Source organism: Leucoraja erinacea, chromosome 2 (assembly GCF_028641065.1).
Source record: "Leucoraja erinacea ecotype New England chromosome 2, Leri_hhj_1, whole genome shotgun sequence".
Classification (NCBI taxonomy): domain Eukaryota; kingdom Metazoa; phylum Chordata; class Chondrichthyes; order Rajiformes; family Rajidae; genus Leucoraja; species Leucoraja erinaceus.
The window spans coordinates 50,060,561-50,074,468 of NC_073378.1; the positions used below are offsets into that span (position 1 = coordinate 50,060,561).

General features: G+C 37.2%; 1 protein-coding gene across 1 annotated transcript in view; it reads left to right on the forward strand.

Annotated features, from left to right (window-relative positions):
- The window catches only part of tbc1d5 (TBC1 domain family, member 5), a 392,441-nt gene that overhangs the window by 239,436 nt on the left and 139,097 nt on the right, over positions 1–13,908 (forward strand). Inside the window, exons 12-14 of the mRNA XM_055656596.1 lie at positions 1,761–1,811; positions 1,899–1,968; positions 4,154–4,326. Of these exons, the coding sequence (XP_055512571.1) occupies positions 1,761–1,811; positions 1,899–1,968; positions 4,154–4,326 (294 nt within the window). The remainder of the gene's footprint in view (positions 1–1,760; positions 1,812–1,898; positions 1,969–4,153; positions 4,327–13,908) is intronic.

The window sequence follows — 13,908 nt, forward strand, 5'->3', positions numbered from 1 at the left end:
GCAATTTCCTGTCATCTTAGGTAGAGCTATTGCTAAACCGAGCTGTGATGCATCCCAGTAGCATGCTTTCTATGATGCATGTATAGAAGTTGGTAAGAATCTTGGAGATGTGCTGAATTTTTTTAGTCTTCTAAGGAAGTAGAGGTGCTGGTGTGCTTTTTTGACCCTGGCCTCAATGTATTTGCTCCTGGACAAATTGTTGGTAATATTTACATGTAGAAACTTGAAGCATTTGATCATCTCCACTTCCATAATGTTAATGCGGATTGGGGCATGTACACCATCTCCATTGTCTTGGGGAGATGTTATTGTTGTTTCACCGTGTTGGTAAGCTCTCCAATTTCTTCCCGTACTCTGTCTTGTCATTTTTTGATATCCTGCCCCTCTACAGTGATGTCATCTGCAAACTTGTAAATGGAATTAGAGCAGAATTTGGCCACACAGTTGTGTGTCATATAATGAGGTGCTTGAAGGTCACCTGTATTCAAAGTTACCATGGACGATGCTTTGTCGTCTACTCTCACTAATTGTGATCTATGAATCAGGAAGTTGAAGATCCACTTGTGGGGGTTGGGGGAGGAGGGTGGTTGCTGACTCCGAGCCTAAGGAGTTTAGAGATGAGTTAGGTTTTGGATTGTGGGGTTAAATGAAGTTTTTGTCAATAAATAGGAGTCTACAACATAGATGTCCTTGCGACAATAGATGAAATGCAGTGGCTCAAGGTTTACATTTATTATTATCACATGTACCAAGGTACAGTGAAAAGCTGGCTGAAGTTAATGTGTGCCATGATCAGCCTCTTAAGGAACTTCATGATTTTTCTAAAAAGATAGACACAAAATGCTGGAGTAACTCAGCGGGTCTAGAGAAAATGGATAGATAACACTTTGGGTCAGGACCCTTCATCAACCTGATTGTGGTAAGGAACAAAAATAGAAACATAAAAAACAGTGCAAATCATGGCTGGCAACCTCAGGCAAGGAGGTTTCCTGATAGGTAGATAGTTGGACAAAGGTTAGATATAGAAACAGGTATGAGCACAAGAGGGTTATATAGTCTCGGACTATGAAGCCAGTTAAAGCTTTTTGTGGAGGGTGGGGGGGACTAGTGCAAGGTCAACCAGGGTTCAGAGGGAGGGAGTTGGGGAATATCTCGTTTTAACCCCCACCCCCAACAAAAAATGAAATTGTTACTGATTGACCATCATGCTTTTATCACAAGAATGTTTTACTTGCATAAATGGCGCTAATATAAGACTTAACTTGCCATCTGGTTATTACCCAGAATACTAAATAGATGATAATATATAATGTAAGTGTTACGGGGAAAATAACAAAGCACGGATATCAATCTTGACTTGTATTTCTAGAGTAATAGTTCTTGGGATAAAGAAACAACATAGGAAATAACAGTATTCTTCCCGGCACACTTAATTAGTAAATTGTATCTGAAGGGTGCAAAAAAAAGTCATGGTTCAATGTATTAAGTATACTAATTTTCAATGGATGTATGGAGCTGGTTTCACAAGGAGGAGGGCGGAATTCATTGTGCTAATCCATAGATAAACATATCAATAATCTCAGTTACATTACTTGTCTTGATATCACTCAATCTAAAAGGTGGTTATAAAAAGTTATATTTATTGATGCCTGCTGTGTATGTAGATTTTGCTGTACTTACAGATCTTGAAGCCAGCATAACTGAATGTATTGATGTAGGAAAGAATATTTTACTAATTTTGCAGATTTATATCTCTACAGTGAGGAAATGAAAGCACTCCTCAACCCTGAATTCTTGGAACATGATGCTTAGTAAGTTAAGAAAAACAATTTTAATATATCTATTTTCTTGATATATTTGCATGAATTTTTTTTAAGCTTGCATTATTCTCTCATCAGTGCAATGTTTGCGCAACTTATGGACACTGCAGAACCATGGTTTTCGAGCTTTGAAAGAGAAATAAGAAAGGTATGTTCATATCAATCATCAGTTTATGGCAAGCTATATTTTAATAATATTTAATTAATATTTTATTTCCTCAGGAGTTGTCAATACAAAGCTATTTAATTATTTTTTTAATTTTGGTGTTAAATTATGATTTCTGATTCTATGAGGGCATCCACTGCACGTGAAACCATCCAGTTTTAATAGATGTATTCAAGGTTTGCTTATATATTTATTCAGAAATATTAATAAAAAGAATGGTGATTAAATATTGTTGCACCAGTACTATTTGCTGAATTCACAGTTTGACTTCTGTTTAAGATAACAGTTCACTGTAGATATCTTAATATTTCTGACCAAAACCATATTTCTTGCACAAAATGTGTTAGTTTTGCTTAGTTGACCTTACCTTCTTGGAACAGAAAGAGAAATGATAATTGGCAAGTTGTTGCAGATTTTGACTTTACAGTGAAGTTAGACACAAAATACTGGTGTAACTCAGCGGGTCAGACAGCATCTCTGAAAGGAATAGGTGACATTTACAGAGTAGACCCCTCTTCATACTTGACTTTACAATAATTTATTCTTTAAAACCAGCAATTTTGTTTGTTCTGTTCAGGAACAAAAGTATAAGTGGTCATGAACATTGCTTGTGATAATCATTGGAACAGATGATTTGTACAGGAGCAGCTGCCTCATCAGAAGTTCATAATATGGCTTCTTTGGGTGGCAGTGTATTGTTTTATATTAAATCATGTACATTATATTTTCCTAAGTCTTTTCAATGGATACAGTCATATGGATAAGATGTAACACATAAGGTCAGATGCAATATTTAGTTTAATCAATATTATGTAATGTTAACATTTCTAGGGGGAAAAAAAATGTGAGAAAAAATAAACATGTTGGACAGGGTTTGGAATATGGAAAACCAAACTTCATCCAGAAAGGTAGTTCTAAATGGCCTGGGCTAGGAAGGGAGTAAGGATTGTAGAGAGCAGACGGAAAATGATTTGTATCACAAGCATCTCTTGTTGAAATGGTTAGGAAGTCAAAGCTGTACAAGGCCTCGGGTGCTAACAATTTATATCCAAGCATAGATTTGTAATTGATTGAAGAGGTGGTAAATTTTCTCTCTGACACCTTTCAAAGCTAATTATAATCAAGTAGCAAACTAATAGATTGGAAAGCATCAAATGGAGCAAAAGATGAACTCCCAAATCACAGATCTGTGAGCCTTGGCTCAAAGATGTGGAAAGAATTGAGAGTAGAGAGTGGTTCTTAATGAAGTCTCACAGGTATCAATGTTAAGCCAATATTTCTTATTGTTATAAATGACTTTCAGAATATAATTTTGGCCAAGGTGTCCCAAGTCTGTAGCTGATGCCAAATTAGGAGTAGTGGCCAATCACGCTAAATGATCAGGATTGCCAATTTTTGTTGATCTGATTTCTGGAGGATTGGTCACCAATCATTCGTGTTGTTTGCAAATGTTATTACTTAACAGCCTAATAAATAATAACAATTTTCTTAAATTCACAAGTTTTGGGACAGTTGGTAAAACATTGTGTTCTAAGGAATGTGGATGCATAAATGTAATACTTTGCTAATAGCCTGAATTAAGTATGATGGTTTGCTTTATAAGAGTGCGTGATGACCTGAGACAGTTGACAATTTAGACGTAATTACGCCACTAGTGAAAATTTAAAGCAGGAGATAAGGACAGTCCTATTTATATTTGTAAGAAAGAACTGCAGATGCTGGTTTAATTCGAAGGTAGACACAAAATGCTGGAGCAACTCAGCGGGTGAGGCAGCATCTCTGGAGAGAAGGAATGGGCGACGTGTCGGGTTGAGACCCTTCTTCAGACTGATTTATTTATATTACCTATTTATATTACTGACCTATTTATATTACCTGTTTAGGAAGGAGAAAGTTGCTGTTAAATAAATAACTAAATAAGTAATTAGTTATTGTTACTTCAGGGTGAGTTGGTTACTATTCATGGTTTTGAATCAAGAGTACTTTGGTCACAGTAGCTTTTATGATTACATGGTACAAGCTTGAAATCTTGTTAGTAACGTTAATAAGAATGAATAGAGATTTAATCAAATTTGCATAGCATAAAATGTCTGATATTTAGTGATTAGGGGCAATATTTTTTATAAGCAATAGGTTTTTGATCTGGGTGCTCATTTTATCTCTTTAGGGTAAAGAGGAGATGGTTACAGCTGTGCCATTTGCAAGACCTCAGGATTTGGGACCATCACTTGCTATAGTTTCTAAAGTGAATCGCATTCAAGATCAGTTATTAAAAAAATATGACGCAGAGCTTTACATGCACCTCAATCGACTTGAAATAGCTCCTCAGATTTATGGAATGTAAGTGATGCTTTGTAATTCTATCAGATTTATTTTGTTAAGATAATACTTAAAGGTTCTATTGTGATACATTTTTATTGTGTAAATTATCTAAAATAACATTAGATACAAATTTAACCTTTGCCACTACTGGTAAACATGCAATATCGTCATTTAGCACATTGAATTCAGCTTCCAAAATGTACAGTGCATTCAGAAAGTATTCAGACTCCTTCACCTTTTCCACATTTTGTTACGTTACAGCCTTATTCTAAAATTGATTTTTTTTAAATCATCGATCTATACACAATACCCCATAATAAAAAAGCAAAAACAGGTGTTTAGAAATTTTTGCAAAGTAATTCAAAATAAATAACTGAAATATCACATTTACATAAGTATTCAGACCCTTTACTCAGTACTTTGTTGAGGCACCTTTGGCAGCAATTACAGCCTCAAGTCTTCTTGGGTATGACGCTACAAGCTTGGCACACCTGTATTTGGGTAATTTCTCCCATTCTTCTCTGCAGATCCTCTCAAGCTCTGTCAGGTTGGATGGGGAGCATCAATACACAGCTATTTTCAGGTCCCTCCAGAGATATTTGATCGGGTTCAAGTCCGGGCTCTGGCTGAGCCATTCAAGGACGTTCACAGATTTATCACGAAGCCACTCCTGCGTTCCGTTGGCTGTGTGCTTAGGGTCGTTGTCCTGTTGGAAGATGAACCTCTGCCTCAGTCTGAGCAGGTTTTCATCAAGGATCTCTCTGTACTTTGTTCCGTTCATCTTTCCCTCGATCCTGACTAGTCTCCCAGTTCCTGCCGCTGAAAAACATCCCCACAGATGTTGCTGCCACCACCATGCTTCACTGTAGGTATGGTATTGGCCAGGTGATGAGCGGTGCCTGGTTTTCTCCAGACGTGACACTTAGCATTCAGGCGAAAGAGTTCAATCTTGGTTTCATCAGACCAGAGAATCTTGTTTAGGTGCCTTTTGGCAAACTCCAAGCGGGAAGTCATGTGCCTTTTACTAAGACGTGGCTTCCGTCTGTCCACTCTACTATAAAGGCCTGATTGGTGGAGTGTTGCAGATATAGTTGTCCTTCTGGAAGTTTCTCCCATCTCCACAGAGGAACTCTGGAGCTCTGTCGGAGCTCTGTCGGGTACTTGGTCACCACCTGACCAAGCCCCTTCGCCCCCGATTGCTCAGTTTGCCCGGGTGACCAGCTCTATGAAGAGTCCTGGTGGTTTCAAGGTTCTTCCATTTAAGAATGATGGAGGCCACTGTGCTCCTCGGGACCTGCAATGCTGCAGAAATTGTTTTATACCCTTCTCCAGATCTGTGTCTCGACACAATCCTGTCTCGGAGGTCTATGGACAATTCCTTCATCTTCATGGCTTGGTTTTTGCGCTGACATGCGCTGTCAACGGTGGGACCTTATATAGACAGGTGTGTGCCTTTCCAAATCATGTACAATCAATTTAAGTTACCACTTGTGGACTCTAATCAAGTTGTAGAAACATCTCAAGGATAATCATTGGAAACAGGATGAACCTAAGCTCAATTTTGAGTGTCATGGCAAAGGGTCTGAATACTTATGTAAATGTGATATTTCAATTATTTATTTTGAATTTCTATACACCTGTTTTCGCTTTTTTATAATGAGGTATTGTGTATAGATTGATGATTTAAAAAAATGAATTTAATCCATTTTAGAATAAGGCTGCAACGAAACAAAATGTGGAAAATGTGAAGGGGTCTGAATACTTTCTGAATGCACTGTAGATCCATCACAACGAAGTTTTGGAAATTGAGTTAAGCCCGTGTTATTATACTATCCAACTAAAAACAAGGTCCTATTTTTGTGTATTTGATTAGGACTGTGCCATATATTAGTACATTGGAGGACAAGAAATCATTTTTTCATAAAATAATAGAAAATAATAACTCCATAGTACACTGGAATAGAAAAAAAAAATTACAACACTTACATATTACATTTCAATTGAAATTGTGCAACCTCTTTCTACAATTAACAAATAAAATGATCTTTTAGTTTTATTCTGGCCACAAAAACCATTTTAAGTGCAACGGTGTGAACCAGTATAATTCACATGAAATTGTTTGGAAATTTTTCAAAGTATTCTATGTCATATGTATTCGGTGTGTCTCCAGATATTCAGGCCTTAAGATATGGAAACAGAAATGCCCAATACTGTTATTAGTGCAAAATTAAGTTTAGTATTTATTGAATTGCATGTTTAAATATAACAGCCTGTTAAGGTATCTTGAGTTAAGCATATATTGTACTGTAGTCATAATTATAGGTATCCAAATTTAGGTTAATTATTCTTATGATTAACTTTCTCATTCCCTGAAGAGGTGAAGTGTGACTCCAGTTGAAATTTAGTTCAGTGCTGACGTTAAAACAATTCCTTTAGTAAGTAATGTTTGTAAAATTGTCTATGACGTGTCCTTCAAAACCAATTCGAGGAATTTCCTGGCATTTATCATTCCATTAACTGGTTTCTCTCACTTTCTCCTATGGCAGTGATACATTTATTGTCTTTAATTTATTGGGATAAATCCAAAGCCTAGTGAATCTAGGAAAATTACACCTGTGTACAGCATCAGTAAGACTACATTGGAGTTTAGTGTGCTGTTTTTGTCTCCATATATGAAGAAACATTCTTAACACAGTGCAACAAAGTTTTATTGAGCTGATTCCTGGGATGGCAGGCAATAGACAATAGGTGCAGGAGTAGGCCATTCGGCCCTTCGAGCCAACACCGCCATTCAATTTGATCATGGCTGATCATCCCCAATCAGTACCCCATTCCTGCCTTCTCCCATATCCCCTGACTCTGCTATTTTTAAGACTCCTATCTAGCTCCCTCTTGAAAGCATCCAGAGAACCTGCCTCCACCACCCTCTGAGGCAGAGAATTTCACAGACTCACCGCTCTCTGTGAGAAAAAGTGTTTCCTCGTCTCCATACTAAAAGGCAGGACAGACGCATATTGATATTGAGTTCATTAGTCATACATTTACTGGAGTTTAGAAGAATGTGAAGCATAGAAACCTACAGCATTTTAATTAGCGTAGCCAGGCGAGATAGAGGGATGGTGTTCCCCGTGCCTGTAGAGCTCTTTGCCTGGAGATTATGAATAAACACTGTCTTATAGGGTAATATCTGAAATTAACTGTTTTGTTCCAAGGTGCCAGTTCCAGGAAATGTCCTGAATTAAATATATGAGCTCAATGCATTGACCAATATGATTTTCCAGTCTGTACAAAGATTATAGTGCACCTGGATGATTGTACCTCTTTCTAAATACTTCTCCTATATCTTCATTGATATTCATATCAACAATATATCTATTCTGGCTGATTTTTCCTTTCTTTTTCATCTTCGTTTGCTGCTTCCTGACTTTCCCAGCCAAGACAATTGCTCTGCATCTTGCACCCATCTACCACCCACTTTACATCATTTTCTATTTTTACTTTCCAATTGAAAGATCAAACATCATGGTATATTTAGTTCTAAAAACCACTGGACATTATCCATCTGTTTCAATGCCCTCCGTATTGCTGCATTAAATACAATTTAAATATATGTATCAGTTAACTCAGACGTAGAATATTTTACCATGTATTCTTGTTACATCATTGATTGCATTTCCAAACTACTTAATTAGAAACATACTGAGGTTGTGAAAGGTTCCACTTTCCTTCAAATGTTTGTAAGAAACACTTGTATTTCACTTTAGGTTACGATATTTTAATAATGTGACAGCCATTTACTTTAATTACAAAGGGATTATGAATACTTGAGAACGTATTGCTCATCTACCATATTGTACCAAATGGCACAAGGTAGAAAGTATATATTTAAAATATATTCTCATGATTTATATAATTTCTTAGTATGTCAATTTTTCAGTTATTTGCATTTAATAACAAAAGGGTTACATTATACAGCAGCTATGAAGAATAAGTGAAATGTGATGTACAAATTTAAAACCATATAATTTTAGAATAACAAGTATTACACTAATGAACTGTACTATACTTAACAATTTTGTGGTTAAGCTCCCCTTAAACATCTAAACCACAAACATTTTTATTAAAAACAGGAAACCTCAAATGGTACTGTTTTTTCGAGAATTGTGAACTCACTTAGCATTGAGGAACTTTTTTTTTACATTTAGACTTTTAAAAACATTTATCCCAACAATGTTTGCATAAAATAGTTGGGTAAAAATGTATAACATAAAATATGGTTATTTATTGTAGGTGATAGTCCGAAAAATGTGTAGGGCCCCATTTGTCATCATAACATTAGCCTGAGTAATAATAAAATGATCTCTAGCAAAATGAGCTGTGAGAAAAGAAAATAGAATATGGAATTTAATGTGGAAAAATGTGAGGTTATTTACGTTGGTAGGAAGAACGGAAAACCAATACTTCTTGCAGCCAGAGTAACTCACAAATTTTGATGCACAAAGAGCTCTACACAAGCTAGTTTTTGAGATACTTGTACAACATGCAATGTGGAAGACAACTGTTGTGTTGACCTTTTTGTAAAGAATTAGGCTGCAAAAGTAAAGAGGTGTTGCTGCGATGGAACAGGATTTTGCTGAGACTTAATTTGAAATAATGTGTAAGAGGAACTGCAGATGCTGGTTTAAACCGAAGATAGACACAAAAAGCGGGACAGGCAGCATCTCTGGAGAGAAGGAATGGGTGATGTTTCGGTTCGAAACTGAAGCAGTCTGAAAAAGGGTCTCGACCCGAAATGTCACCCATTCCTTTTCTCCAGAGATGCTGCCTGTCCCGCTGAGTTACACCAGCTTTTCGTGTCTATCTTCATTTGAAATAATAGCTGTTTTGGTCTCCATACCAGAAGAATATACTTGTATTGGTGTAAGTGCATGGCAAATTCTCAAAATTGGCCCCTGGATTTTGGGGTTGTTTTACAAAAATATATTCAGGAAGATTGGTCCATACCTACTGAAGACAATTGAAGGGAAGTAATTGGGTAGAAGCATGGAGACTATTCAGTAAAAGAGCCTGGAACCAGGGGATGGTCTCAGGAGAAGGATGATTTGCGATGTTTCATCATGGAGGAAGAATTCTGCTTCAGAAGGCTGGAATGCTTGCCAATGGCTATACTTAATGCTGGGATCAATAGATTTATGGACCTTTTGGGAACTGTGGATCTAGAGTTAAGGAACAATAAATGGACCTTTGAAGGCAATGCAATGGATATAAGGTACAAAGCTAACAGATCTTATGAATGTCAGAGCAGGGTTGATAGGGCACGTGATCTATTCCTGCTACTATTGTAGATGTTCTAAATTTTGTATCAATTAGTAATGTTCCTGCCTCTGAAATAAAACGTTATACTGGTAATTTCTGGTATTTATCCATTCTGAAGTATTATTCAACTGGCAAATATTTCTCGGATTATTTAACAATTCCATTGTTCTTTTTTCATTAAATGTTTAGCCTAAAATACAGAATTACAATATTAAAAAAATGTATTAAATGAGTGAGGAGGTGGTATATCGTTAAGCAACTTACATAAAGGTTTATGTATAGAATACTTGTGACTGATATTCAGGAATGTTTTTTGGCGCAATGCACATGCAAGCCGCATATTCATGCGACCAACACAGACACCCATTCCAAGAGTACATTGTAATAAGATTATCTAAAGATGGTCCGTAAGGTGATTTAAGACAAATGATGCAATGATGCAAAATACAGGTACACAACCTTTTATCCGAAAGCCTTGGGACCAGACACTTCTCGGATTTCGGAATTTTTCGGATTTCAGAATGGAATATTTTTCGCGTAGATTTTAACGTTTTTTAGGGGACCGGGTGGCTCAGTGGTAGAGTGCTCGGCTCGTGGCCGCAAGGTCGCGAGTTTGCGCCTCGATCCTGGCAGTTACTCGGTCGCGAGTTTGCACCTCGTTCCCGGCAGTTACTCGGTCGCGAGTTTGCGCCTCTATCCCGGCAGTTACTCGGTGAGGGAGGTAGCGCTCTCTTGTCACCCTAGCGGGGCTACATGGCCTTAGGTGGCCTAGCTCGGGGATTCTTGAATCCCCCGAATAAATAATTACAAAAGAGATAAAACATTAAGTAAAACTTTAAACATAAACTGGCTCAAACTAAGCTAAACTAAGCTAAACACATGAAAAAATACTTACATGCAGTAAAAGCACAAAACAACTATTTTGAGGATCCTGGAGAAACATCAATGTCATCATTGTTGTTATGGTGACCATCGTCTTCGTGCTTCACATCGTTCCCATCGTGACCATCGTTCTCGGGCTTAAAGACTTCCTCCAGTGTCATCTGTCTCATTAACAGAGGTTTCTGTCCAAGCAGCCTCTTTTGATTGAATAAACTGCCATAATCTCATGGGCACTGAAAAATGTACGTTGTTCCATGCCACCAATTAACTGATCACACAGTTTTACCATATCATCTATGGGCATTTTTTCACCTGTGTTCACAATGTCATCATCCTCATCACTGCCTGTACTATCCTCATGCTTATTGTTATCTAATACCATTTCAGCAATTTCTCCATCACTCAAGGAATGCACAACAGGTGCGTCATTGTCAACATTCAGCACTTCTTCGATATCAGCTGACTCTAACGTTTTTACATTTTCTGTTGCAACACTTTTGGCATAAGCAATGAGGTTTGATATCATCTTCTTCTCGTCAGTGAGACGGAATCCTTCAGTCTTCATCTGCAGGCTCATTTTCATCGAACATTGTTGCAGGCCAAAGTTTGTGCCATGCATTTTTTAATGTTGATTTAGTTACATCTTTCCAAGCATTAAGAAGTGCAAAAATGGCATCCTTAAGAGTGAACTCTTTCAGGAAGTCTTTGATATCTACGCCTCTGTTGACTGCAGCAAGCATGCAGTTCAGAAAAAAGTCTTTATACTTTTTCTTCATTGAGCGCAAAATTCCTTGGTCACAAGGCTGTATTAAAGATGTCACATTGGGGGGAAGATAAATGCCAAAAACATTATTTTTCACAAGAACTTCAGCAGGGGGATGTGCGGAACAGTTGTCTAAGAGCAATACAATTTTGCAGTTTTCTACCAGTCCAGCTTCCCTAGAATGAGCTCGTGCAGCTGGTACGAAATGGTTATTGAACCAATTGGTAAACATTTCTCTGGTTACCCATGCATTCTTGTTTGCATAATAATGCACAGGTAGATTTGTTACACCTTTAAAGCATCTTGGACGTTGGCTTTTTCCAAGCACTGCCAACTTTAACATGTGTGTGCTTGCACCATTTACACACCCAAGAACAGTCACCCTGTCCTTAGCGTGCGTCCTTGAAACCTGATGGTGCTCTTTCATCAGCCGTTGTTAATGTTTTTCTAGGGACGTAGCGCCAGTAGAGAGCTGTTTCATCAGCATTGTATGTTTGCTGCGGACTAAGGTTTACATCAGATACCATCTTGGCAAATTCATCAATGTAACGTTCAGCTGCATCATAATCAGCAGAAGCTTTTTCACCACAGATTTTCAGATATTTTATACCATGACGCTTCTTAAATTTCTGCAGCCACATCTGAATATTCACACTCGCCTCCAATGTTCAGTTCTTCATGGTATTTTCTAGCTTGTTTCATTACCATCAAACCAGTCAGTGGCATATGCTCACTTCTTCATTGTCGAACCCACTCCATCATCACACGGTCAAGATCTTTGTTTTCTGCCCTATGCAGCGTTTTCCTATTTTTCATTAGTTTCTGGTCATCACTGTCACTGTAAAACATCAACAGCTTATGTTTCTGTTTCTTTAGGTCGTATATGGTGGTAATTCCCACACCATAATCTTCAGTTAGACGCCGCACAGATACACCACAATCAAGCTTCTGCAATAACTCTATTTTCTGTGCTATCGATAATGACAGACACTTCCTTTTCTGAAATAGTATATTTCAGGTATCACTGTTACTGGGATTCAATGTTACAATCAGCCAAAATCCCAGACCAGTATTTAATTGAATTGATCGAAGTAGCGACTGGATGCATATAATGTTTTATCAGTTTCAGTTCAGTTTAGTTTTTTTTTTTAATTTATTTTATTAGAAGCGATTGTACAAGGATAAGGCGGTCGACATAACAGTTATACAATTATTGTACAGCTTCATTTTTAACATTAGAACCTAAATCCAAAAAAGAAAATAAATGAGAAAAAGAGAGAAAAAAGGGGAGAATGAAGAAAGAGAAAATAAGAAAAAGACCCTTAAGTTACCAAAGAAGTGCAAGAGAAAAGAAAAGAAATAAGAAAAGAAAAGAAAAGATGGAGATATACCTTCCCCCCCCCCCTCACCCATCCCTGGCATCGGATTTAAATTTGTGTTTAACCATTTAACTGTTGCAGAAATTCAGTAAAAGGGAACCATGTCTTAAGAAATTGATCTGCTTTTTCCGCCAATACAAGTCTAATATTTTCCAAATGTAGTGTATCGGACATATCAGTAATCCACATCTTCACTGTAGGGACCGTTGTCTGTTTTCAGAGTTTGAGTATTAATTTTTTTCGCCGTTATTAGGCCGTAGTTGAGGAAACGTCTTTGGAATATCGTTAATTTAGAGCAGGCATCTAACATACCTAAAATGATCAGTTTTATATCTGGTTCCAATTTAATTTTAAGTATTTTGGAGAAGATATCAAATATTCCCCTCCAGAAGTTTTGTAACTTTATACAGGAGGCGAAAGAATGGGTTGCAGTCGCTTCTTGGAGGAGACATTTATCACAAATAGGAGAGACATTTGGTAAGATCTTGTTTAATTTGGTCTTTGAATAGTAGAGTCTATGCAATATTTTAATGTGTATCAGGGAGTGCCGAACATTGAGAGAGCAGTAGTGTATGTATAGAAGGCTTCCCTCCCAGCTATCTTTTGAAATTAATAAACCCAATTTGTCTTCCCATGCTCGCCTATGCCTCTCAGAAGATGAGATGTGTGGTGTTAAAAGAGTATTGTAAATGTAGGATATTAACTTGCTTGTATCAACATGTCTATTCATGCAGTCATCTAGTATATCTGGACCCATAGAGTGACAGTCTTGTGTATATGTTTTCACATAGTCTCGGTTTTGAAGATATCTTAGAAATTACTTGCTTTTAAGTGATATTTCTCCTGTAATTCTTGAAACAAGAGGAAAATCCCCTTCTTGTAAAGATCTCCCACCGTTTTAATTCCTGAGGTTTTCCATTGTGCAAATGCCTTATCTAAAGTAGACGGTTTAAACGAGGGATTATTAGCGATTGGTAAAAGGAGAGGGAAATTTCTCGGTTTGAGATTTGATTTTAACTGTTTCCAAATGCGCAAGGTACTGTGTATTATCGGATTTTGCTCATACATTGATTTATTCAGATGTGTTGGAGAAAGAAGAATCGCGCCTATATTAAAAGGCAAACAATCTTCCCTCTCGATTTTTAACCAGTTTACCTGTTGACATGTATCATCCATCCAGTAAATTATGTTTCTAATATTAGTCGCCCAGTAATAGAAAAGGAAATTGGGAAGTGCTAAACCACCATTTTCTTTAGATTT